The sequence below is a fragment of the Staurois parvus genome, unplaced genomic scaffold (assembly GCF_062004578.1).
Source record: "Staurois parvus isolate SC_StPar_1 unplaced genomic scaffold, SC_StPar_1.0 ptg000155l, whole genome shotgun sequence".
Taxonomy (NCBI): Eukaryota; Metazoa; Chordata; class Amphibia; order Anura; family Ranidae; genus Staurois; species Staurois parvus.
This window is the reverse complement of record NW_028317951.1, coordinates 17,586,073-17,612,710: the sequence shown is the minus strand read 5'-3', so window position 1 is coordinate 17,612,710 and position 26,638 is coordinate 17,586,073. Positions and strand designations below refer to the sequence as shown.

Sequence of the window (26,638 nt, the reverse complement as noted above, 5' to 3'; positions counted from 1 at the left end):
AGCTCAGCTATGAGGAAAGATTAGAGGAACTGAATTTATTCTCTCTTGAGAAGTTGAGATTAAGGGGTTATATGATCAACATGTATAAATACAACAGTGGTTCATATAGTGAACTCGGTGTAGAGTTATTCACCCTAAGGTCATCACAGAGGACAAGGGGGCACTCTTTATGTCTGGAGGAAAAGAAATGTAATCTCCAAATACGGAAAGGTTTCTTTACAGTAAGAGCTGTGAAAATGTGGCATAGACTCCCTCAATAGTTGGTTCTGGCCAGCTCATTGGATTGCTTTAACCTCCCTGGAGGTATTCACGAGTGTAGTTCGGGGTAAAGTTTCAGCACTACAAGTGGTAACCGCGAGCTACACTCGGGAATACCTTGCAGCATTGCTCTGGGATCTCTTCTTCACTTACCTTGTCCTTCGCTCCCGTGATGTGTTCCCTGCGATGTGTCCCCTGCAGCGTCCCCGGCCATCTCCTCTGGTCGATGCCGGCATCCGTCTTCCGGGTCCATTCCCTGCGACGTCGGGACGTACGGGGACGTAACCAGTGGGAAATTTGAAAATGTCAAAAAGTGATATTCACTAAAATCACATAGTAAAACATTACTGTATCAAACCATTTCACATACATTTTGTCCCTAGTGCTTTGTCCTGTGCCCTGCCTGCATTTTTACTGTTCTTTCTGCCTTGAAACTAAGAAACGTCCATGGCGTCCAAAAAGCGTCCTTTTAGGTCAAAAGCAGTTTTAGACCAGCTAGAGAACAGCTATAGTAAATCAGAACCACTTGCAGAATTGAGTGATAATGATTCGTGGGGAAATTCGTCATCAGACACTGAAAACGATTTTGCGACTTTGCTCAGTGATCTGCAAACTTGGCGCTATATTTCAAATTTCCGTGTTTTTGGTTAATTATATTATTGAATTAAATTTATTATTATATTATTTTTTATGATTCTTTATTAAATTATAATTTAGTGTTTCAAATTTGATCATACCCGGGATGTTTACTAGACTCTTGTTCGGACAGATTTCAGTGAGTTATTCCTAAAAATTACAGGTCTACAATAAAAAAACTACATATTTCCATGCAAAAGAATGTACCGCTTTGAGCACAGAAATACTGACATAATCAGACCGCTAGGGAGGTTAAAAAAGGCCTGGATTCTTTCTTGGATACACAGAATATAACTGGATACTAACATTATAACTAAAGTTGATCCAGGGAATATCTGATTGCCTTTCGAAGGATCAGGAAGGAATTCTTTCTCCTGCAGGAGCAAATTGGGTCATGCTTTGCTGTTTTTTTTTTTTTTTTATTTCCTCTGGATCAACTGTGGGTATAGAATTCTAACTTTTTTTTTTTTTTCTTTTTAATGGTTGAACTGGATGGACTTTTGTCTTTTTTTTTTTTTTTTTTTTTCCAGCCAGATTAACTATGTAACTATGTAACTCCAAGTCGACAAGGTTTGCTGTAGCTTTGTCCTCTGAGTTTGCCTGACAGAAACACAAACCGCCTCCCAGAGGATTTAAACTATGAAGTAGCTTGAAGGTAGGCATCATACCTGTTACATCCAGCTTGTGTAGTTTGGCCACACTGATGGTCCCTACCTGAGCACATAGAGGTCATGGTTATGTGGCAGAAGGCTCATATTGGAACAAGGATGTTAGCCCTGCGTGGAACGTAGAATGAAGCGACTCGGAGAAAGAAGCAGACAGATCACCCCCCCCCCCATTCACCTGCAGTATGAGTAAAGGAAAACAGAAGATGTTTCCAGTGCAAACCTACCTCCTGTGTGTGAGCCTGGATGTGCCATAACAAAAATGGCCAACATAAGCAGTCCTCTGCGGATGCCATTAATCAGCCCTGAGATTGGAAACAGCCACAAAACCTGGACTGGATTGTGCATGCACGCCAGTCCCAAAGTGTTACAAATGAAGAAAAAAAAAAATAACTGCAGACTAAAGAAAAACCCCAAATCACTCTTACAAAGGAAAAATGACAAAGCCTATGAAGGCAAGGGAGGGATAGCACAAACCTGTGGGATAAAAGAAAAAAGGCAGTATAACTCCAGCACCAGGATTCTGCTCAGCTGTGCAGAAAAACACATGCGGCATGGACTGCAGCAGCCAACACCAGCTCAGGTGCAGGACGTGAGGTTCTGACGTCTCTCGAGAGAACTCCTCAGCTCCAAAAGACCACGAGAAGGGTCTCCCCACCTTGGTAGGTAGGGACATATCGCAACATCATGGTCTTGCAGGTGTTGATCTTGAGGAGAATGGAGGAGGTTGCTCTCAGCCAAACTATTATAGATTTACACAGGTCCTTAAACCAATCTATCAGACTATCACCTACTCTCCTCACCTTCAGGCGCACTCTGAAAACCTATCTCTTCAGGGAAGCCTACCCCGCCCTCAGCTAATTACTGAACTCCTCCACTCTTCCTACCACTCCATCCCCCACAGCTATTTCCCCCTGTACCACTATCCCCTCCCTCCTAGATTGTAAGCTCCAAGGAGCAGAGCCCTCAAACCCCTCGGGTATCGAATTGTATTGTTACTGTACTGTCTCTTGTACTGTCTCATAATATAATGTACAGCGCTGAGCAAACTATTGGCGCTATATAAATACTGTATAATAATAATAAGGTCCTGTGGGTGGACATAGAGGTGGAGCTATATCACATGATGCTGTCATGTTGGCATCAGGAAAGACCTACTCGGAGACCTACTATGAGTCTATGGAGAGCATTTTCCTTGTATTCACTTAAGACAATGTTTGAAAATATTTGATATGAAAGCCCCTATGTCATAGTGTCCTTGTTTCCCACAGATTTGGTTTTTTCTGTGACATAAAATTTTCAGTCTATAAAAATTGATTTGCCAGTTTAACCATAGACCATATAGAGTTTAGCCTTTTTAGTTTATTTCCAAAAATACAATGATTTGTTCCTTGCATGGTATGTTGACTCAATGTATACAAAACAGCTGAAGATTAAGAAATTCTTGACTAATTGAATGTGTTTGCAGCTGACAAACAAATTGTTCTGTTTAATCCTCTTAGTAAAGCATGTGAAGTTTAGATTAATTTCACCTCTAGGCTTGTTTTAGTTGAACATAATTCAACTAGACAAGACTTCTCTACAAAGGCTGTCTTTTTTTCCTGTAATCATCTTCAAGGACAGCACGAGAGAGAAGCCCCTCCCACCTTGAACTGGAAACTCATCATCCAGGATCAATAAAAAGAGCATAGTCACTTGAGTTTTTCAGGAACATTAAATGGTTTGCTATTTTTTCCTAGGGCCTTTGTACTAGTTGTAGGGGCCGTGCAGTATATGCTCACCCATTCATGGACAGTGAACCGGAAGTAGCTTCCTTATCTGGGGCTTTTTCTGGTAAGGATTACCTTTTTCTGTATATCCATCACCTTCTTCTGCATTTTTCCCCAAGTCCTCTTCTCTGAGGAAAAGCAACTATCCCTGTAGGCACAGAGGCTCTAGTTAAGCCCTTTCTTTCTCAAATTTAGCCAAGGTCCAGGACCTCCCCTGCATTGCCCCTGGAGGTAGTGTGGGAGCCCTAGGTGACCAGCTGAGCCCCCTCTGTATACGGCTGAGTTGTGGATGGATCTTGACTTTCAGCATTTCTAGGTTCTTCCAGGGGGGTGGGAGAGGGCGAGCATGGAGTGGAGGAGTCCAGAGTTCCTGACGCAGTTGGACCGTTTACACCTGCCAGTTCATAGAGCAGAGTGGGCTCTGTTTGTGTCCACTCTGCAGAAACATGGACTGTCATCCACCCACTCTGTTCTACAGGGGATCAGCAGATGGATCCCCTGCTGAGCAAATCGGATTCTGCCCTGTGTGAAAGGGGCCTATAGTCATCTTCAGTATTTACCCAGACCCTTCCTGCGCAATAGCTCATTTAATTGCAGGGGTATAGAGAGCTTGGGTATATAGCGTATGTATGTATGTATAGGGGTGTGTATGTATATTTGTATATGTTTTAATTGCATTTTTGCTCTTAGATACAGGCTGGTACCAAATGTTCATTTTCCAGAGCAACTGAATGATGTCTATGCTGCCACAAAATATTTACTGCTGCCAGAGGTCCTTGCCAGGTACTCTGTTGATCCGGAAAGGATTGCCATATCGGGAGATAGTGCTGGAGGAAACCTGGCTGCTTCTGTGTGCCAGCAGGTAACCTTAATGTGCTTCAGTTTGTTTTTTGCTGTGCATAAAATGGTTTTGCATGTTTACAAACAAATAACACGGTAGAAAAACAATTTGTATTGTGTGCTTAAAATGAAAAGTATCTCTCTAGCTGTATTCCTGATGTATTTACCTTTTACTCTTGCCAATTGGTAGTGTTTGAACTTAAATGATGCCATAGAAATAAATCAAGCTTTAACAGTCAATCTGAATTTTAGCATTTAGCACACTGCATTGCACAGATGTGAATCATTAAACCTCAAAAATATAGTAAACTTGATTACCCTCTAATCAGTATTAGTGTATAAACATAAAGTCCAAAACCCAAAAAATGAAACAAAAAAACAAAAACCATCCAAAATAAAGTCCCAAATTATTATTTCAAAATCTTTATCTGTGATATCTTAATTCTTCATATCTTCCAAAATCTTTGTGATATACTTCAAACCAGATCTTCATATACCTCAAAGAAAAGAACTCAACATGTGTAATATCTTCAAAGAAAGGGGTATATAAAAAAACCGTGCCACACGTGTTTCATGCACATAAAAAATAAACGTGCCACCACAACCGTGAAAAAGGAAAATCCCTCAGCCTTAGGAGTCAATCCACTGCATACCACTAGAGGAAGTGCATAGTTACCCTCAGAATGGTATCAAGGGTCTGAGTACTTCTTTCCAACCTTTAAATATTCCTTCAGCCTTTCCAGCCACTTCCCACAGACCTCATAAACAGACCATGGATCGGTATGTATCATAAAAACTTATAGCACTTTATTGTAGCAACTTACATTCAAATAAGATAACATCAGCTTCAACATCACAAACTATATGTTCACAATCCTGCCTCTCCTCATAAGTGTATAGATACCACACTATCTCACTCCCCGAGGGGGAACCGATTGCCTGTGGTAAGTCCCCAGTACCTCAAAGCCCCATGAGGATTCCAGGAAGCCACAGCCGCATGTACCAGGATCAAAAAATGGCCGTCGCCGCACTTCCGGAAGAGCGTCACTACGTCACCACGTCACGTGCCCCGGACGCGTTTCGTCACATCCGGACTTTCTCAACAGTTCCCTGTTGAGAAAGTCCGGATGTGACGAAACGCGTCCGGGGCACGTGACGTAGTGACGCTCTTCCGGAAGTGCGGCGACGGCCATTTTTTGATCCTGGTACATGCGGCTGTGGCTTCCTGGAATCCTCATGGGGCTTTGAGGTACTGGGGACTTACCACAGGCAATCGGTTCCCCCTCGGGGAGTGAGATAGTGTGGTATCTATACACTTATGAGGAGAGGCAGGATTGTGAACATATCGTTTGTGATGTTGAAGCTGATGTCATCTTATTTGAATGTAAGTTGCTACAATAAAGTGCTATAAGTTTTTATGATACATACCGATCCATGGTCTGTTTATGAGGTCTGTGGGAAGTGGCTGGAAAGGCTGAAGGAATATTTAAAGGTTGGAAAGAAGTACTCAGACCCTTGATACCATTCTGAGGGTAACTATGCACTTCCTCTAGTGGTATGCAGTGGATTGACTCCTAAGGCTGAGGGATTTTCCTTTTTCACGGTTGTGGTGGCACGTTTATTTTTTATGTGCATGAAACACGTGTGGCATGGTTTTTTATATACCCCTTTCTTTGAAGATATTACACATGTTGAGTTCTTTTCTTTGAGGTATATGAAGATCTGGTTTGAAGTATATCACAAAGATTTTGGAAGATATGAAGAATTAAGATATCACAGATAAAGATTTTGAAATAATAATTTGGGACTTTATTTTGGACTTTTTGTTTTTGTTTTTTCTTTTGGATGGTTTTTGTTTTTTTGTTTCATTTTTTGGGTTTTGGACTTTATGTTTATACACTAATACTGATTAGAGGGTAATCAAGTTTACTATATTTTTGATGTTATTTGTACTTCAGGGGAAGGATTGTGTTAGTAACTTGGTGGGGATTCTATTCTCTGAAAGGATAGTGCTATATGTTGAATATTGAATCATTAAACCTATTTGCATTATATATAGATTTAGATAGATCGTAAATGCAATTTATTATTTTTTATGGGTTTTTTTTTTTAATTCAAATAATTAACAGGTTTATGCTCGCTCTGTGCAATGGTATTGCACAGAGTAGCTCCAAACCACCTCTTCTGGGGTCCCCCACAGGTGCTGTCCACTCCTATTCTATGTCTGCCCCACAAACAGCATGGCTCCTTCTGCTGTCTCTGAGCCTTAGGCACTGCGCTGGATCGAGATCACGCTCAGGTAAGTATTCAGGGGTGTAAGCTGATCATCGATGGTTATTTACCTTAATGCAGAAAATGCATTGATGTAAAAAAAAAACCCTTCATGCCTTTGGAACTTTAGAAAAAATAAAAAACATCTTCCTTAACCAATAGAGTCATCAAGCCTTTTTTTTCCCCTCTAGATCCCAGAGCAGTTTTTAATTTTGGCAGTGTTTCATTTATGCACATTTTTATCTTTTTAGGTTTTATAGTCTAGTCTAACATATTATATATAATTTTTATTTTGGGACAGATAGGACAAGCTTTGATACATATATATTTATTTATTTGTTTTATTGGGAATAAATGAAAAGAATTACAGGGAAATGTTTTTCCCAATTTTTTAGGTATTTATATAATTTGCCACCCCCAGATAATTACCACAAAATATAATTAACAAATATGCTGTGTTTTTTGCGGTGTGTATGTTTTTTATTTTGTTTTTTTTTGTTTGTTTTTTCTCTTTGTCCAAAAGTTTCTTGCAAAAATGAGCCTGTATCATATACAGTCCAGTGCAAAAAAACAGTATATATTTCATGCTACCATAATCGAAAAATGTGAAAAGCAAGAGCACTGGATCACAAAGAGCCTAGAAACTTAACTTCATGAACTTAAGAGATATTCACTTTCTCATTAAGCACAACAAAGGTTAACATCATGTACTCGGCTGTCTGCGTGAGCACTCCAGTGGGGTAGCCCCAAAGGACTCTGTTTACAGCTGCTGTGTAAGAGTAAGTAACAACAACTATTATGAGTAGTATGCAGGGAATCCAGAGAAGGGGGAAGACCAAGAGAAAAAAAAAAAGGTGGGGGGGGGGATAGGATGGTAAAATAAGTGGTTAAGTAGTGATGGGGACAGTGGAAATGAGTGTGAAAGGTGGGGGGTTCACTCTCTGGAAGTGCCTACAGGGTGGTCCCAATCGGTGTGTGTATACATATGTATGTGTGTGTGTGTGTGTGTGTGTGTGTATATATATATATCTCTATCAATGGGATACTTAAGACAAATTGGTCTCAAGATGGAACATCACCTGAAGGTACCAATCAGTGTAGGTATAGTATTTCCAAAGCCTCAACACGTCCCTATATTATTACATTGGTATACAATTGTAAACCTTTTAGAATTTAAAGTACTCCTTTTTAAATATTTATGGTAGAAGTCCTGCATAAGGACAGACACTACAGATGCCTTCTATTACTTTTAATAAAGCTTTACCACCATAACTCTACTGTCCAGTGAGACTAACTCTTATTAACTAAAGCCTGTCATACATGGATCAAAATTTTGGCCAGTTCAGTTTAGACCACCTGAATTTCAGTCCATGTGCAGCCACTGCTACTGTTCGTACACGCTGTGTGCAGGCACCGTGTAGCTCTGTTTACACAAATGTACTGATTTTCACCAGCGACCTCCCCTGGCCACTTGTGTGAATGTAGCCTACAGGTCATAGTAGGCATCTTGTGTGGTGTCCTCCCTTTAAGAATTTTTTTGGACATGTTTTACCTGGAGTAGAGATTCACTTAGACTGAAAGTATTCCTTTAAACCGTTGGAGACATAGAATTCACTTCAATGAGTGCATTATGTAATTGTTGGAACCTGCCATCTGTTTAACACCTAAGGTCCTTTAGGTGAATAGCGGAGCTGCTGTCATCCGTTCTTTCTGCACTGATTGCTGAACAGGTGTTATAGTGTCAGTGCTTGTTAAAATATCAATAAAATATACAGTATCTCATAGAAGTGAGTACACCCCACACATTTTTGTAAATATTTTATTATATCTTTTCATGTGACAACACTGAAGAAATTACATTTTTATGCACTGTAAAGTAGTGAGGGTACAGCTTGTATAACAGTGTAAATTTGCTGTACCCTCAAAATAACTCAACACACAGCCGTTAATGTCTAAGCCGCTGGCAACAAAAGTGAGTACACCCCTAAGTGAAAATGTCCAAATTGGTCCCAGTTATCCATTTTCCCTCCCAGATGTGATGTGACTTGTTAGCGTTACAAGGTCTCAGGTGTGAATGTGGAGCAGGTGTGTTACATTTGGTATTAAGGCTCTCACTCTCTCATATTGGTCACTGGAAGTTCAACATGGCACCTCATGGCAAAGAACTCTGAGGATCTGAAAAAAAGAATTGTTGCTCTACATAAGGATGGCCTAGGCTATAAGAAGATAGCCAAGACCCTGAAACTGAGCTGCAGCACGGTGGCCAAGACCATACAGCAGTTTAACAGGACAGGTTCCACTGTCGACCAAAGAAGTTGAGTGCATGTGCTCAGCATCATATCCAGAGGTTGTCTTTGGGAAATAGACATATGACTGCTGCCAGCATTGCTGCAGAGGTTGAAGAGGTGGGGGGGTCAGTGTGTCAGTGCTCAGACCATACACTGCATCAAATTTGATCTGCATGGCTGTCGTCCCAGAGGAAGCCTCTTCTAAGATGCACAAGAAAGCCTGCAAACAGTTTGCTGCAGACTAAGGACATGGATTACTGGAATCATGTCCTGTGGTCTGATGAGACCAAGATAAACTCATTTGGTACAGATGGTGTCAAGCTTGTGTGGTGGCAACCAGGTGAGGAGTACAAAGACAAGTGTGTTTTGCCTACAGTCAAGCATGGTGGTGGGAGTGTCATGGTCTGGGGCTGCATGAGTGCTGCCAGCACTGGGGAGCTACAGTTCATTGAGGGAACCATGAATGCCATGTGCTGTGACATACTGAAGCAGCGCATGATCCCCTCCCTTCAGAGACTGGGCCGCAGGGCAGTATTCCAACATAATGACCCCAAACACACCTCCAAGACGACCACTGCCTTGCTAAGGAAGCTGAGGGTAAAGGTGATGGACTGGCCAAGTATGTCTCCAGACCTAAACCCTATAGAGCATCTGTGGGGCATCCACAAATGGAAGGTGGAGGAGTGCAAGGTCTCTAACCACCAGCTTGAGTTATTTTGAGGGGGTAGCAAATTTTCACTGTTAAACAAGCTGTACACTCACTACTTTACATTGTAGCAAAGTGTAATTTCTTTAGTGTTGTCACATGAAAAGATAGAATAAAATATTTACAAAAATGTGAGGGGTGTACTCACTTCTATGAGATACTGTATATGAGGGTTATTTACTAAAGCTTGCCATACACTAGTAGAATTCCTTTCAAAATGTTTTCATGTTAAATTGACATTCGTTTTCAATCATAATGATGAGAAAAATTCTTTGGTATGAAAAATCTGGCTTGAACAAACATTTTTAAAAGTGCATGTGGTTTTTCATTGGTAAATTACATTCATTCCAAAATCAAATGTTAAAGACAACATTTGTAAAGTCATTAGATGCAGTAAAAATGTTCTTATGAATGTTTGTGCAAATATTCATATGAATTTCCTAGTGTATTACCAACATAAGACTGGAGCAGACAGAATCTGGAACAGTTGTGCATAGTAACTAATCTGATTCTAGCTTTTTTTTTTTTTTTTTCAACTATTTTTTATTTTTTCTTAAGTTTTTTTTTTTTTTTTTTTAATGCTGCTTGTATGCAGAAGGGAAGTGCCAAGACCGGCGGCTGGGGAGTAGCAACCACCGGTCTTACAAACCAAAAAGCACTGAGAATTAACTATTTCATTTGAAAATTATCAGGCAATTCCAGAGCAACTAGTGAGTTAGCATATACAATGGATATAAAAAGTCTACATAGCCCTGTTAAAATGTCAGGTTCTGTGATGTAAAAAAATGAGACAAAGATAAATCATTTCAGAACTTTTTTCACCTTTAATGTAACCAATAAACTGTATAACTCAGATGACCAACAAACTGAAATCTTTTAAGTGGAGGGAAGTAAAAATAAAAAATAATATGGTTGCATAAGTGTGCACACCCTTAAATTAATACTGTGTTGAAGCACCTTTTGATGTTATTACAGCACTCAGTCTTTTTGGGTATGAGTCTATCAGCATGACACATCTTGACTTGGCAATATTTGTCCACTTTTCCTTGTAAAAACACTCCAAATCTGTCAGACTGCGAGGTCATCTCCTGTGCACGGTCCTCTTCAGATCACCCCACAGATTTTCGATCGGATTCAGGTCTGGGCTCTGGCTGGGCCATTCCAAAACTTTTAATCTTCCAGTGAAGTCATTCCTTTGTTGATTTGGATGTATGCTTTGGGTCGTTGTCATACTGAAAGATGAAGTTCCTCTTCATGTTCAGCTTTCTAGCAGAAGCCTGAAGGTTTTGTGCCAATATTGACTGGTATTTGGAACTGTTCATAATTCCCTCTTCCTTGACTAAGGCCTCAGTTCCAACTGAAGAAAAACAGCCCCAAAGCATGATGCTGCCACCACCATGCTTCACTGTGGGTATGGTGTTCTTTTGGTGATGTGCATTGTTGTTTTTGTGCCAAACTTATCTTTTGGAATTATGGCCAAAAAGTTCAACCTTGGTTTCATCACACCATAACAAATTTTCCCACATGCTTTTGGTGTGTTTCTGCAAAATGTATCTGGGCTTGGATGTTTTTCTTTGTAAGAAAAAGCTTCCGTCTTGCCCATAGCCCAGACATATGAAGAATATGGGAGATTGTCACATATACAGTCAGGTCCATAAATATTGGGACATTGACACAATTCTAACATTTTTGGCTCTATACACTACCACAATGGATTTGAAATGAAACAAACAAGATGTGCTTTAACTGCAGACTGTCCGCTTTAATTTGAGGGTATTTACATCCAAATCAGGTGAACGGTGTAGGAATTACAACAGTTTGCATATGTGCCTCCCACTTGTTAAGGGAACAAAAGTAATGGGACAGAATAATAATCATAAATCAAACTTTCACTTTTTAATACTTGGTTGCAAATTCTTTGCAGTCAATTACAGCTTGAAGTCTGGAATGCATAGACATCACCAGACGTTGGGTTTCATCCCTGGTGATGCTCTGCCAGGCCTCTACTGCAACTATTTTCAGTTCCTGCTTGTTCTTGGGGCACTTATAGCTGGGACTGCAGAGGGCATTCTGACACTGAGGGGGAACTGACTAACTTTCAGTGATATCTTAATGACACTAATACAGTCATCAGTGCTAATAAAAATCACTGACACTGTACTAATGACACAGGGCAGGAAGGGGTTAACATCTGTGGCGATCAAAGGGTTAACTGTGTGCTGTGTGTGTTTTACTAGGGAAACATACTGCTTTGTATTGGTCTACTATGCAAAGCAAAAAAAAAGGAGCATGTTGGTGCTGACAGGGGAGAGTTCCGTGTTGTTTACACACAGACCTCTCCCCTGTCACTGTTCCTGTTCAGGTGTCGGCAGGGAATCTCCGGCTAGGACCTGGTGAGCAACATCTGTAGCCGCCAATAGCTGCGTGGGTAGGGCGGCAGGCGCACGCACCCCCTACCTGGAAATGCAAAATCACGTGTATATATACGTGATTTTTGCGCAGCCCTGCTGCCCTGTAGCAGTAGTTCTGTTATAGGGCGGCGTGGAACCGGTTAATTCAAAACAATGAAAACCATGCTAAAGATACCTGTAAATAATAATTATCATTTGTGCAGTAAACTATGATTCATATAATGCCCAATAAAAAAAAATAAAGTGACACTTTTAAAGGAAAATGTTGAATGAATGCTATAGGAAACACAACGGGGTTTATTTACTAAAGCTGGAGAGTGCAAAATAAGACTCACTTCAGCTTCTAACCTCCGCTTTCTCAGTTAAAGTGGAGTTCCACCCAAAAGGGGAAGTTCTGCTTTAAATCTTTGTCCCCGTTAAGGGTTGGCACCTTTGGGGAGCGGATACCTGAATTTGACAGGTACCCACTCCCACTTCTGCTGCGATCGCCTAGGCGATCGGAAGTGGAAGTTGTCCTCCCCGTAGTCTTCTAGGACACATGAAGACTACGACATGCGCAGTGGGCTGTGAAGCCGCAAGCTATCACAGCCGGGTGCCCACACTGAAAATGCCGGTGCCAGGAAGAGATGACTGCCGGTGAAACCAGCGGTGGTGAGGACACCGCTGGACTGAGGGACAGGTAGGTGTCTGTATTTTAAAAGTCAGCAGCTACAGTTTTTGTAGCTGCTGACTTTTATTTTTTTATTTTTATTTCAAGTGGAACTCAGCTTTAAGCTTCGGCAATGAAACCTGGAAGCTGATTGGTTTCTATGCAGAAGTGAGTCTGCACTTTCCAGAATGTGTAAATAAACCCCAATGAGATAAAGAAAAAGACTAATTTTCTGCTGTGGGGAACTTAGTGAGAAGAAAAGAAAATTACTGTTTGCTCTGGGCAAAACGGTAAGAAAATAACGACCATTCTTTATAGAGAACAGAGTCTTTTCCTTGGTCAGTACATAAGTGTAAAACCTAGATATAGCTCTGTGTGGTACTAATCTTGTATACCTGAACAATGTATCAGTTGCTGTGCTAATATGCTCACAATAAAAACCTGAAGCAAATATAAGCATAGCACTAAACACGCCTAAAAAAAGTGCTAATCAGTGAAACACTATTCATATTGTACAAAACAAAAAGAACTTTCATAATGTGCTCTGTGCCAAAAATCATTTAAAAACAAGGGAACAAAATGTCCATGTAATGACGCATCCAATGAATAAATAAATCTCCTCCATAGTGTTCAACCAAGACCTGTGTGGAATGTATTCTAAATGAACCAGACTTTCTGACCTGCAGTGATCACCAAGTCTAAGGGCCTGTGTTGATGGCCTTTTGGACTTGTGTCAGTGGCATCAGTTTTACATCAGTTTAACTGCTCCCGCCCGCCATATAAGGTAATGACAGGCGCAAGGCGGTTCTCTCGTTCTGGGAGGACATCATATGACGTCTTCCCACTCTAACCGCACGTGCACGGCTCCAGGCGCACGCAGCACGGCAATCGGTGGTGCACTGTGTCCCTCGGACACAGCGGATCAACAATCAATGGAAAGAGCCGAAGATGTCGTGATCAGCTGTGTCCAATCACAGCTGATCGCATGTAAATAGGGAAATGCCGGTTATCGGCATTTCTCTTTTCACGAGCTGCCACGCTGACAGCTTGTGAGGAGAGGAGAGCTGGTAATCGGCATTCCACAGAGGACATGTACACTGATCATCAGGGCACTGAGAGAAGAGATAGGTTTTCAAGGATCGCCTAAATGTAGACAGAGTAGGAGAGACAGATTTGGGGTAGGGAATTCCATAGGATGGGAGAGACTTGGGAAAAGTCCTGAAGGCAAGCATGGGAGGAAGTGACAAGGGAGCTAGAGAGCAGGAGGTCTTGGGAGGAATGAAGAGAATGATTTGGTTGGTATTTTGAGAATAGCTTAGTGATGTAGCTGACAGCCAAGTTATGGATGGTTTTGTATGTATGTCTATGGATATAGCTTGGGGCCAAGTTGTAGATGGCTTTGTAATTTTAATGTTTTACAATTTATTAACGTAACATTATTGTTATCACATAGTGTTTCTCTCTATTAGACCTGATGTTTTTCCTGCGCTCCAGTAAAGCGCATGAAGCCTAGATCTTCGTTTTGGGCTCTGTCTAGCTATGGAGGGATCCGGGAATAAACCTTTTGATGGTCTACCTCCTCTCTACATGGCAACACCCTCCATGCCAGTCCTGGGCCCCCAGGTGGAAGAGTGTAGCCCAGTAAACATGGTGGGGAGGGAAGGCGCACATTCCGGGACTGTAGAAGCCAGCTGCTGCCTTTGTAAGTCTTTAGGGTGGTGGCAATGAAAGGGTTAAAGGGATCTACTGCCAGACGATTGACATAAATGCTTTATTGAATTCCCCAGTTTATTTTTTTCAATGTTTGCCATTACATGCATTGTTCACTGCAAGTTAATTTTTTTTAATTTTTTTACCATATGTGCCTGCTGTTCAACTCCTAGCATATATGGTGTGCTAGTTATTGTTAGCAGAGGTAGATTTTACACTGTTCTTCAATTTTTGTTTGACATTTCTCTTAGTAAAACAGTACACAGGGACTTAATTCACCCATCATGATTTATTCCCATTTTATTTGCAGCTGGCTCATCAAGGTCCATTGACCTCCCTCTGCCATCTTTTATTTCTGACCTTTTTCTCTCTAATGTAGCTGATTTTTAATCCTGTGTCCACAGCATGCTATGCATTTAGAGTCAGTATATTTCAAAACAAACATAAGATGAGTTGATGCTTTTATAACATACAAGCATTCTTTTTTTTTACCACTATGTGGCACTGTTGTTTTAGACTTTAATTCTAAAGCACAGAACAAGAATTGTGGATCCTTGTAGCAAAGGTCATAGGAAAAATGACAGCAAATGTTGAAATAAATACACAGGCAATCTCCTTTTTGTATAGGGCATGTGTCTCTGGGGACCCACTTAAGACGAACTGGACCAAAAATAGGGCAATTCTTTTTTTTTTTTTTTTTGTGTTTTTTTTTCTAGTTAATGCTTGTATTATAGCTTGCTAATCTATTAATACTTTAAGATTTGCATTACTTTTATTTTGAGTGTATTCCATTTTTTTTTAATTGACACTTTTTTGCAGACCAGAACAATTTTGTGTTTCTCACTGCTGCATTTGTACAACCAGTAATAATACTGTATTTTCTAAGATATCCTTGTGGTTTTAAGACTGCATTTTCAAGACTTAAATTATTTCCTTTTAGCTGAAAAATTGTATAAATAGATGTTTATTTTCATAGGCTTTTTAATTGGAAAATAAAGCTGAAACTCCAAGCAAACCAGTAAATACACAGATAAAATACATACAGCGGGTAAAATAAGTATTGAACACGTCACCATTTTTCTAGGTAAATGTATTTTTAAAGATGCTATTGATATGAAATTTTCACCACATGTTGTTAACAACCCATGCAATCCATACATACAAAGAAACCAAAACAAATAAGTTTATAAGTTAAGTTTTATGTGTAATAAAGTGGAATGACACAGGGATATAGTATTGAACACGTGAAGAAAGGGAGGTGCAAAAAGGCATGGAAAGCCAGAACACCACATGGAAAGCCAATACACCAGCTGGAATCTATCAGTAATTAGCAATGCTGCCCCTTGTCATTGCAAATTTAATATGAGCTGGTTCAGCCTCAAATGATGGCCTATAAAAATGTGTCTCATTACCACGGTGTCGCACAAGAAATTTCTCATGATGAGTAAAAGCAAAGAGCTCTCAAGACCTTCACAACCTTAATGTTGCAAAACATACTGATGGCATTGGTTACAGAAGGATTTCTAAACTTCTGAATGTTCCAGTAAGCACTGTTGGGGCCATAATCCAGAAGTGGAAAGAACATCATTTTACCATAAACCAGCCACGGGCAGGTACTCCTTGCAAGATTTCTGACAGAGGAGTGAAAAGGATTTTCAGAAGAGTTGTTCAAGAGCCAAGGACCACTTGTGGAGTGCTTCAGAAAGACCTGGAATTAGCAGGTATAATTGTTTCAAAGAAAACAATAAGTAATGCATTCAACTGCCATGGCCTGTATGCACACTCACCATGCAAGACTCCATTATTGAAGAAAAAGCATGTTGAAACTCTTTTAAAGTTTGCTGCACAACATTTAGACAAGCCTGTGAAATACTGGGAGAATATAGTCTGGTCAGATGAGACCAAAATTTTACTCTTTGGATGCCATAATACACACCATGTTTGGAGGTCAAATGGCACTGCACAGCACTCAAAAACACCATACCAACAGTGAAGTTTGAAGGTGGGAACATCGTGGTGTGGGGCTTTTTTTAAGCATACGGTACTGGCGAACTTCATATCATTGAAGGAATGATTAATGGAAAAGTGTACCAAGATATTCTAGATATAAATCTTCTGTCATTTACCAGGATGATGAAGATGAAACGAGTAGACATTTCAGCAAGACAATAATCCCAAACACAAAGCCAAGGAAACTCTCAATTGTCCAAAGAAAGAGAAAATAATCACCTGAATTGAATCCAATAGAAAATCTATGGAAAAAAACTAAAGATCAAAGTTCATAGAAGAGAACCAAGGAACCTTCAAAATTGGAAGACGGTTTGTGTGGAAGAATGGGCCAAAATCACACCTGAGCAATTGAATCTGTTATTACCAACAAAGGATTTTGTACGAAGTATTAAATAAATTTCAGTTAGTGTGTTCAGTACTTTTTCCCTGTGAAATTAAATTTTTTACGCATAACTTAATTCCTGAACTTATTTGTTTTGGTTTCTTTGTATATATGAATTGCATGGGTTGTTACTGACGTGGTGAACATTTTATGAAAATAGCACCTTTAGAAATAGGTTTACCTAGAAAAATGGTGATGTGTTCAATACTTATTTTACCCGCTGTATATAAAAAATTTGTATATCTGTTTGCTCACTCCTGAGATTTACACAGCCCTACCGCACAGGGGACATGTCTCTGTTTCACTTACAGATCCCCTCCCAACCCCCAGCGTGTGACTGTACATTTATCAGAGAAGCAGCACATTGATAAACTGATCTCTCGGTCAGTGTGCTCTCTTCCTCTATCAGCATGCTCTTTGCACTGCAGCATTATGGATGCTTGCACTGCTTCTCTTTTCCCCTCTTTTGAGCTCTGCTATACAGACTATACTGTAGACTGCAAGAGACTGACATCAAGTCACATTTGGGTACTTACACAGCTTGCATTTAAGAAATACATTTAGGAAAACACAGAGCTGCATTTATTTGTATATTTGCCTTGTGATCTGCTTTTGATGTGTGTAAGTACTTGAATTTGATTTGACATCTGAATCTTGCAGTACAGGCTGTCAAAAGGAGGGGTAGCACCAAGCAGCCATGTGCTAGAGTTTATCACAGTGTACTAAAGGATAAGTTCACCTTTGGGAACATGTTACACGTTCCACCCATTTTTAGTAACGTGCCCACTGCTGCAGCCGCCGCCTGCTGTCCTCTGTCCCTGTGACAGCAGTACAGGGAGAAGTTCCCAGTACTGGCTGTCACTTTTTGAAAACCGCACGGCTGTGCGGGACTTCACCCACATGGTTGTGTCATTCATTCACAGATTTCTGAAGTCCCGACAGCTACCATGGTGAACTACCATGGTGCTGTTGAGCGCTGTGGTAGTTAATTGATTCTTCCTGTCATAGTGTATCTGCTTGCCCATATGAGGTACAAGCACACAGATACACTGACAGTTTTGTAGGAGACCTGCATGGACCAGTGATCTGCTGATCGCTGGTGCAATGCTTTCCAGGCTCCAAATAAAAAAACTAGTAAATGCACACTTTTAAAAAGTGAACTTATCCTTTAATGATTACAGAGCTGCGTTAATTTAGGCCCTTTTATATCTACCTGGAGTTCAGCTTTTATTAATGAAGGTTTGTGTCCTAGTGTTACAAGCTTCTAGATTTTCAAGGTGGAACAAGGGTTAACTGTACTGTGGCATACCAAATATCAAAAACCCTTATCAGGACTTTAAAATTACCCAAGAGCTGACATCAAAGGGTGAGTTTAGCTTCACACATAAACAACCAAAACCATTTTTAAACTAGCCCAAGATCCTTCAAAAGGCTCTGTCATGGTCTACCAGAAACAACATGAATGCTGCATAGATAGGAGGCTTTCAAAATTTATCTCTGTTCTGTTCCCAAGATACCACTGCCTAAAGAAACGTCCTTTTTTTTTCCAATTTCTTTTCATGTAGGTATGTGTTTGGTCTTTGGCCTACAGGGATGTCAGGGACTGCTGCTGTGTCCCCTGTGGTGCTTCTAACTAACATAGATTCAGTTTCATCTGGATGAGAAAGAGTTAAGCCAGCCATAAACCTTGTATGGATAGGCTGAATGTACCCAAGTTCATCGATCCACTTTGGGTACAACCAGCCTGTCAGATTTTACATGCAGTTTATTGCTAGCGACTATTCTAGCCGCTAGCAGAAATAACTATGTTCTCCCAGCAGGGACGGCTCCCCACCCCGCAGGGGAGAACACAATGGCTCCATGGGAGCCATAGTCAGTGTTGATTGGGAATTCCATCCCGCGGCTGCAGGAAAGAAAATGGCACCATCTATGGCTTTAGCTGGAGAGCCAACCATCTCATTGTTCATGCAGGAATTTATCTGTAGAAGTTGGAATGTTGCTCAGAGTAGTGTCTGTTCAGTTTGATCTGGACTGCAAATACATATTGGAGCATTTTGTTTGATCTAGATGAGAATAGTTTATCTGCAGAGAGCCCTCCCTAATCCCAGGGCACAGGTCCCAGAAGGCTGCAGGACCAGTCACATGCACAGTGGGATGCTGGCTCAAGGATTCACAGCCAGCTTCTCTTAGTAAACATGCCGGCACCAAGGCCCTGAAGATGGTTGAGGACAGTGCTGGATCCCTGGACAGGTAAGTGTCCTTTTTTATTAAAAGTCAGAAGCTTCTATGAATGCTACTGAAGTGATGTGCTGGCTCCAATTTCTGGTCATTGCAGAGCAGGATGAAAAAGATTAAGGATGCTCACATGAGCTTATTTTTCTGTCCTGTTAAGGTAGAAAATATCAAGTAAACATTATATAAGGGACAAAAAGCTGTACAGCAAGTGGTTGTTTTGGTTTAGACCAAAGATGGTTTTTGTGGTCCATTTTGTAAAGATTTTGTAAATTTATTTGTAATTTATATTCCCTGCAGATTACTGGAGATAAAAGTGTAACCACCAAAGTGAAACTGCAAGCTTTAATCTATCCTGTACTTCAGATACTGGATTTCAACACTCCTTCTTATCAGCAAAACACAGACATGCCAATACTGTCTCGATTTGTGATGATTAAATTTTGGCTTGACTACCTGAATGGAAGTCATGATTTTGCCCATGCAATGCTGGTTAATAATCATACTTCTTTGGACATAAGTGAAACCATTGCACTACGAGAACGATTGAATTGGGATTCATTACTACCAGCATCATTCAAAAAGAACTTCAAGCCTATATTTCAGACAGTGGGTAGTCCAAGTGTTATGCATAATGTACCTGCGTTACTTGACATCAGAGCTTCTCCACTGATTGCACCTAAGGAAACACTCAATCGGCTTCCAAAGACCTATGTCCTGACTTGTGAACATGATGTCCTCAGGGATGATGGGACCATGTATGCAAAAAGGCTGGAAGAAGCAGGAATTGATGTTACCCATGACCATTATGAAGATGGCTTCCATGGCTGCATGCTGTTTGCTGCTTGGCCCACTTATTTTTCAGCCGGTGCTAGAACAAGAGATGGTTATATTAAATGGCTCAGAGAGCATCTTTAATGAAGATAATCAAATTGATCAATTACCAATTCAGGTTAAAAACATGTTAAATGGTGTGTCCCCTTTAGTACTAAATGGATGTAACCTTTTAGTATTAAAATGGTAAACTACCACTGCATGTTTTCTAACGTGCAATATAGTATACATGCACACCAAACGCACAAAAGCTAAACTGGAAAATGTCATCCTAAAAAAATTGTCACTTGGTAAATGCACATTGTATGTTGCTGGTCATAGTCTTCTTAATAATGAAACTTGATCCAACAGAGGGTAGCCAGATTTACTTAACTGGAAATAGATACCCTTGTGAAAAAATCCAAAGCGCTTTTACTGGCATAGCGAGCTACACAGGATTGTGGGTATCCAATGTCAATAAGGAAGTTACAAATATTGTAACATCAACTGTGAAGTGCTACTTTAGAAAATAACCTTTTCTGTCATTAACAAGTCTGTAAACCTGCAGTTGAATACAAAATTGACCATACAGAAGACTTACAAAAGAGTAACCTCTGAAGAAATTTGGGATTTTTGCTTATTGCTAACTCATATATTGGGTTCATTTTTCATTTCTTTGTGACCTACCTGTCAAGGTATGGTTATTGTGTATATCAGCCAGTGTTACTTCTTTAAAAGGGACAGCTTTTAAGGCCATAACAACTAAAAAACATGTATCGAATATGTTGATCATACAGGCATTATAAAAAAAATAAATAGACGTGAAGCCAACCTGGCATCTGTTTTATATGTTTTTAGGGGACTATTCACATTTTTGCTTTGCAGGAAAACACATTTGTGCATTAGTTTTGAATAGCACCCCAATGCAACTCCCTAGTGCACTTGAATTGCAGCATACCCCAATGTTTGGTAACACATGACCATGCATTTTTGTGCCTCGCCAGAAAAAAAATACTGTTGTGGTGTTTTTTTTTTGTTTTTTTTTTATATTCCTTAAAACTAGTTTCTCTTCATAACTAGAGGCCTGATTTCAGAGTGCCCTTATTGGCCATTTAGACACTGTTATTGCAAAGGGATACGGCAGATGAAGTGTTTGTGAAGTTTTACATATATTCAGTGAAGTGACTTGCATTAGGTGATACAAAGAGATTAAAACAAATTGTTCTGTGTAAGTTGTAGCTATTTACCTTCAGCCATTTCTTCTGTAGATTGTTCTGAAAACTCAAAGAGGAAAGGATTTCCTGTTGGTTCTTGCAGTAGGGGATTAGAGTCCCAGTGTCCTGATTGGAGAAGTTTGGAAATTAAAAAAAAAACAAAACATATATAGTTACCTAGATGAATGCAGCATTTATCTGATGCTGCTTCTCTTCCCCGCCACCTGTAAGACTGAAAACTGAGCAATCAAAGACCACTGATCACTCAGTTCGCAGTCTTTAGTGTCACTGTCAGTCTCCGGCTCACTGGAGCGCTGGGCTGTGGATGGGGGGAGCTGCTGAGAGCCTGAGCCAGCTGCTGGTCCAGGCATCTGGGTGGATCCTGACATTAAAGTCAGGATCTTTTCAGAGTATGGACCAGCTCAGTGATGTCAGCCAACTACAGAATTTAGCCTGCTGTCAGCTGAATACTGGTCACAGGTGTGCAGCACTAAGTAAGCTCCTGTGACCCACAGGAGAAGTAGGTCCAAAAGATCTTTGACCCTACTTCTCGTTAACTCTTGGAGTCAGGGGGAAAAGCTGTCAGAAGTGATTCATGCTGATTTTTAAATGTTTGATATCTGGAAAATATGTTTGACCATGATGTTGCAAATAACAGATCCCACACATGTATTTATTTCTAAGGTAATGAAATTTAATCTCTGATTTTTAGAGTACATTAGTATCACAGGGAGTAAAAATACATCCACATTGTAATAGCTCTGCAGTGCTACTGCCAAACTGTCAGAAACAAGAAGCAGTATGATTTGGCAATACATACACTATATTGCCAAAAGTATTGGGCCGCCTGCCTTTCCGCGCACATGAACTTTAATGGCATTCCAGTCTTAGTCCGTAGGGTTCAATATTGAGTTGGCCCACCCTTTGCAGCTAGAACAACTTTATCTCTTCTGGAAAGGCTGTCCACAAGGTTTAGGAGTGTGTATATGGGAATGTTTGACCATTCTTCCAGAAGCGCATTTGTGAGGTCAGGCACAGATGTCAGACAAGAAGGCCTGGCTCGCAGTCTCCGCTTTAATTCATTCCAAAGGTGTTCTATCAGGTTGAGGTCAGAACTCTGTGCAGGCTGGTCAAGTTCCTCCGCCCTAAACTCGCTCATCCATGTCTTTATGGACTTTGCTTTGTGCACTGGTGTGCAGTCATGTTGGAACATGAAGGGGCCATCCCCAAACTGTTCCCACAAAGTTGGGAGCATGAAATTGTCCAAAATATCTTGGTATGCTGATGCCTTAAGAATTCCCTTCACTAGAACTAAGGGGCCAAGCCCAGCCTCTGAAAAACAACCCCACACCTTAATCCCTACTCCATAAAACTTTTCACTTGGCACATGCAATCAGGCAAGTACCGTTCTCCTGGCAACCATCAAACCCAGAAATGTCCATTGGATTGCCAGACAAAGTGTGATTCGTCACGCCAGAGAACATGTCTCCAGTGCTCTACAGTCTAGTGGCGGTGAGCTTTACACCACTGCATCCGACGCTTTGCATTGCACTCGGTGATGTAAGGCCTAGATGCAGCTGCCCGGCCATGGAAACCCATTCCATGAAGCTCTGTATGCACTGTTGTGGTAATCTGAAGGTCACACGAACTTTGCAGGTCTTTAGATATTGACTCTGCAGACAGTTGCCGACTTCTGCACACTGTACTGACCCCGCTCTGTCATTTTACGTGGCCTACCACTTCATTTCTGTTGTTCCTAGTTGCTATCACTTTGTTATAATACCACTAACAGTTGACCGTGGAATATTTAGTAGCAAGGAAGTTTCATGAATGGACTTTTTGCACAGGTGGCAACCTATCACAGTACCACACTTGAATTCACTGAGCTCATGAGAGCGACCCATTCTTTCACAAATGTTTGTAGAAGCAGTCTGCATGCCTAGGTGCTTGATTTTATACACTTGCGGCCATGGAGGTGATTGGAACACCTGAATCCAATTATTTGTGGGGTGTCCCAATACTTTTGGCAATGTAGTGTATGCGAGAAATGTACTTTTCCTGGATGGGAAGAAACTGGAATTTGTTGTTCAAACCATACAAGTTAGCTGAGCATTACCTTCCTGTTTTTAGAGATTTGTTTTTTTATGTTTTTTTTTTAATTTACCTGCTACAATGTATTATTCTAAAAAAGCTTTTGCACTAACTTCTATTGACCCTTATTGTTTTTCAAGACAAAGAAACTCCTGCAGGGCTGGCTGTTGTCCAAAGAGCTGTGTACTGTTTTTTTTTTTTTTTTTTGGGGGGGGGGTTTGTGCCACAATGGTAGGTATTATACTGTATGTATGTGGATGTAAAGAGAAAAGTGTATTTTAGAATCTAATGAACAATTGTTTCTTCCAGCAAGAACAATGCAATGTAATATAATATAGTATAAAAGTGTTTAATATAATTACTTTGAATTTTAGATATGTGTGTAGCATATATTTTATATATTTGTGTGCTTTTATACTGTTATGGCTTGGCTGAAGCATAAAAAAGAAGGCTCCACATCTTCTCTCTCTTTTTGTGGTTTTTTTTTTTTTTTTAAGTTTTTTTGCTGTGATGGGGAAGCATAAATGTAATTTTACAATACCAATCCAACAATATATCCACTCTTAAATCTTTCCAAATTCTTAATCCCAACTTAAACTGCCAAAATGTGCTCATTAAAATATTTTTTTCATTGAACTGGTACAGCTGAGAGGGTGATCAAAGATACATAATTATATTTAAAGAGACAATGCCACCAGACCAATTCAACAAAAAGCTTTCCATAAGATTGTATGTGCATTCAGCATAATTTTTAGGCATGTTATTTATCAGTAAAAACCTCCCTTGTGTAGACCTCTCAAAGCATCGACACTGTTAGGTACCTTCATCTTGGAAGTGATGTCAGCAGACTCAATAGTCAATCAAGTGACATACTATAGAGTTCCCCTTTGGCCCAGTAGCTACATAAAAGGCTATGCAGGAAGGTCACAGGAGAGCAGAGGAGCTGGGCTAGCACAGGGAGAGATTTGGCACTCTTAGATGACAGGAGGGCAGTTTTGATTCTTTTTAAAATAGCAAGAGTTTTAGTAGGTTTAAAAGCACATTGTAAGTGAATAAAAACTCATTTTGCAAAGCAAAAGACTCCAAGTAAGCATTTTAAATACACAATGTCTCTGTGCTTTCTTCAATTATTTTTTAAAGTTGGTGACTGAATCTCTTGACTAAAATACTGGAAAATTGCTAAGGTTTTGTAGGAGTTACACGATTGCTACATATCACCTAGTAAAAGAAACTGCCTCCAACCCAAGCAAAAATAAAAGTTTTTTTGTCTGGAGTCTTCTTTAACTTTATTGTGTGTTCAGACAAGTTCAATAATTCCTTGTGCTACTATATTATAATAACAAGTACTGGAACATTTGCATTCATTAAATACTATGTATAGTAATTGATGTATGTATTATGTTGCAGTTTTCCAGCTAAGGAGCCCATAAATTCAGTTGGTTCCAGTGTGACTCTAGGCAGAATTCTGCCTGGTATTGAAATGCATCCCTGTAGATACCAAGAGAAGCACATGCTGTGCTTAAAGATGAAATCCAGGGGGGAAAAAAAACTTCATTGTGGGGGGGGGGGGGTTGTTTAAGTCTGGGGAACCAGAAAAATCACCCAATTCCTTGCTCCCACAGGTTCCATCCAGGCTGTAAGACTGTTTCCAGCGTGTAGACGCTGGTGGTCATATGCCTTCTGATGTCATAAAGTAAAATGTAGGGCCCATTGCTCTGCATTGGACATAAGGGCACCGAGGGACAGTCCACAGTCCGGAGCACAAGGGAGAAGAGCAGAGTGCTGGCTATCAGGGATCATGTAAGTAAGTGTTTTTCCTGGTACCCTAAACAAGCATTCAACATTTGCAATGCTGGGACACCCTCACTGCAAGTAAGAATTTTTGTTTTCCCCGACAATCTGCTTTAACATTTCAGACCTGATGTCAAGGTGGGAATGAGGGTGGAGTGAAATTCTGTATGGATTAAGAAAAGAAAAAAAATGCACCAAGTATACTTCTTTGACCTTGAAGGTGTAATTCTAAAACCAGTATTAACAGTGAAATATATGCATAAACATTATAGTGGTTAATTTGAAAAAACAAAAAACATAATTGTAGCAGTGAGAAAACATGGCACCTAAGAAGGCTTAAAAAGGGACTCCACTTTGCAAAATGTCTTTTCAAAGAGTAGATTTTACTTTTTTATGTTATGAAAAAAATCTATGCTTTTTAAGTTAAAACAAGACAGACCAAACTTTAGATTGGGTGCCAGCCCTGTCCAAATTATTATAATTTCATATATGTTTTCAGACCATGCAACTTATCTGTGGAAATACAAAGACTGTTGCCACACTGTTCATTTATAGACCTAATATTCTCTTTTTTGCAAACATTTGATGGCGTTGATAAGTATAATCTTTGTGTTTGGCACACCCATGTCATAATGTGCCCTTATAAACTCATGACTTCAGTTTCAGTTCATTATTTTCTTGTTATTTTACATTGGCTAAAACATTGTAATCACTATGAATACTATTGTTTTCATCAGACATATTTCTAATCCCTTAATGTGATGGTTGCAAATTATTAAATTCTGCTGTTTATTTTAAAGTTTGCTGCATTTCATTTGCTTGGACTTGTGTTTTGATGTATCTTTGTAGTTATAAGTGTAGCAATTATTTTAATTCTTGAGACAACATTAAAAGGATGCAAATATCAAGAAACCATTCATTTGGGACCCTATGACCATTTATGTTAAGCTGTGCTAGGCAGCCCTGCTTGGCAAATTCAGGCAATTTGCCTTGTTTTCTATAGCATCAGTTCACACCACTTTGATGCAAACCACCACTTTGCAATGCCACTGTGGTAAATAGAACTTAACTGACAAAAAAGTACACCGTGCAATGTGTCTGGTTTGGTGCATCTTGCTGTTTCCTCCCAGGGCACACCAGTGGTCATGTATTCCACATGGTTCCTAGTAGGAATTAGTGAAGGTCAGATTGTACACAGCACAGAACCCTATGCAAATGAGGCCATTATCAATGAGACTTCTTCCTACTGGTATCAGGGCTTTTACACATTGTCTGTTAGCCAACTCTCACTGCAGCAGGTACCGTGTTTAGTTGGTCCCTACTTGTTTTAATGTTTTTACCACATCTTTGTAGGTTCGCAGTTACTCAGGTCTCATTATAGCTAGTCACATTCAGCTGGACTTCAGTTCTAATGATGGTTAGGAACATATCTTCTCATATTTATATCCCCACAGGTAGCACAGGTACTTTAAACACCATGGAATGTATTAAGGAAAATGGGAATTGCTCAGTAACAGAATAGGGTGTTTGAAAGTTGTGCAACCACCCTGTTCTAGTTAGATAATCCCATCCCTTGGTGTCAGGATGTCTGCATAGGTGTCATTTCTTCAATTCATATGACCGAAGGTATAAATTGCTGCCAGGGTAGAAATGGTAAATTAGCATTGTATAATGTCAAAGGACCCCACTGCTCTTTTGGGATGATTTTTTTTCAGTTTGACATAGATTGCCTATGTACTGTAAAAGTAATTGAATGGACCTTTTATTGCGGTCTGTGTCCCGCTGTACCATGTCTGTTTGGTCTCCCTAAGACACACAAGGAAGGTGCTCTTCTAGGGCTTATTGTCCGCAGCATCAATGTTGTCACATATAGCATTGCTAAGTGTCTATTTCCCATAGTTG

At 40.1% G+C, this 26,638-nt stretch overlaps 1 protein-coding gene across 1 annotated transcript in view; it reads left to right on the top strand.

The window, feature by feature from the left end:
• NCEH1 (neutral cholesterol ester hydrolase 1) overlaps positions 1-25,535 on the top strand; it is a 51,067-nt gene extending 25,532 nt beyond the window's left edge. Inside the window, exons 4-5 of the mRNA XM_089675522.1 lie at positions 4,019-4,190; positions 19,128-25,535. Coding sequence (XP_089531648.1) covers positions 4,019-4,190; positions 19,128-19,745 — 790 coding nt within the window. The 3' untranslated portion in view covers positions 19,746-25,535. The remainder of the gene's footprint in view (positions 1-4,018; positions 4,191-19,127) is intronic.
• The last annotated feature ends 1,103 nt before the right edge of the window (positions 25,536-26,638 follow it).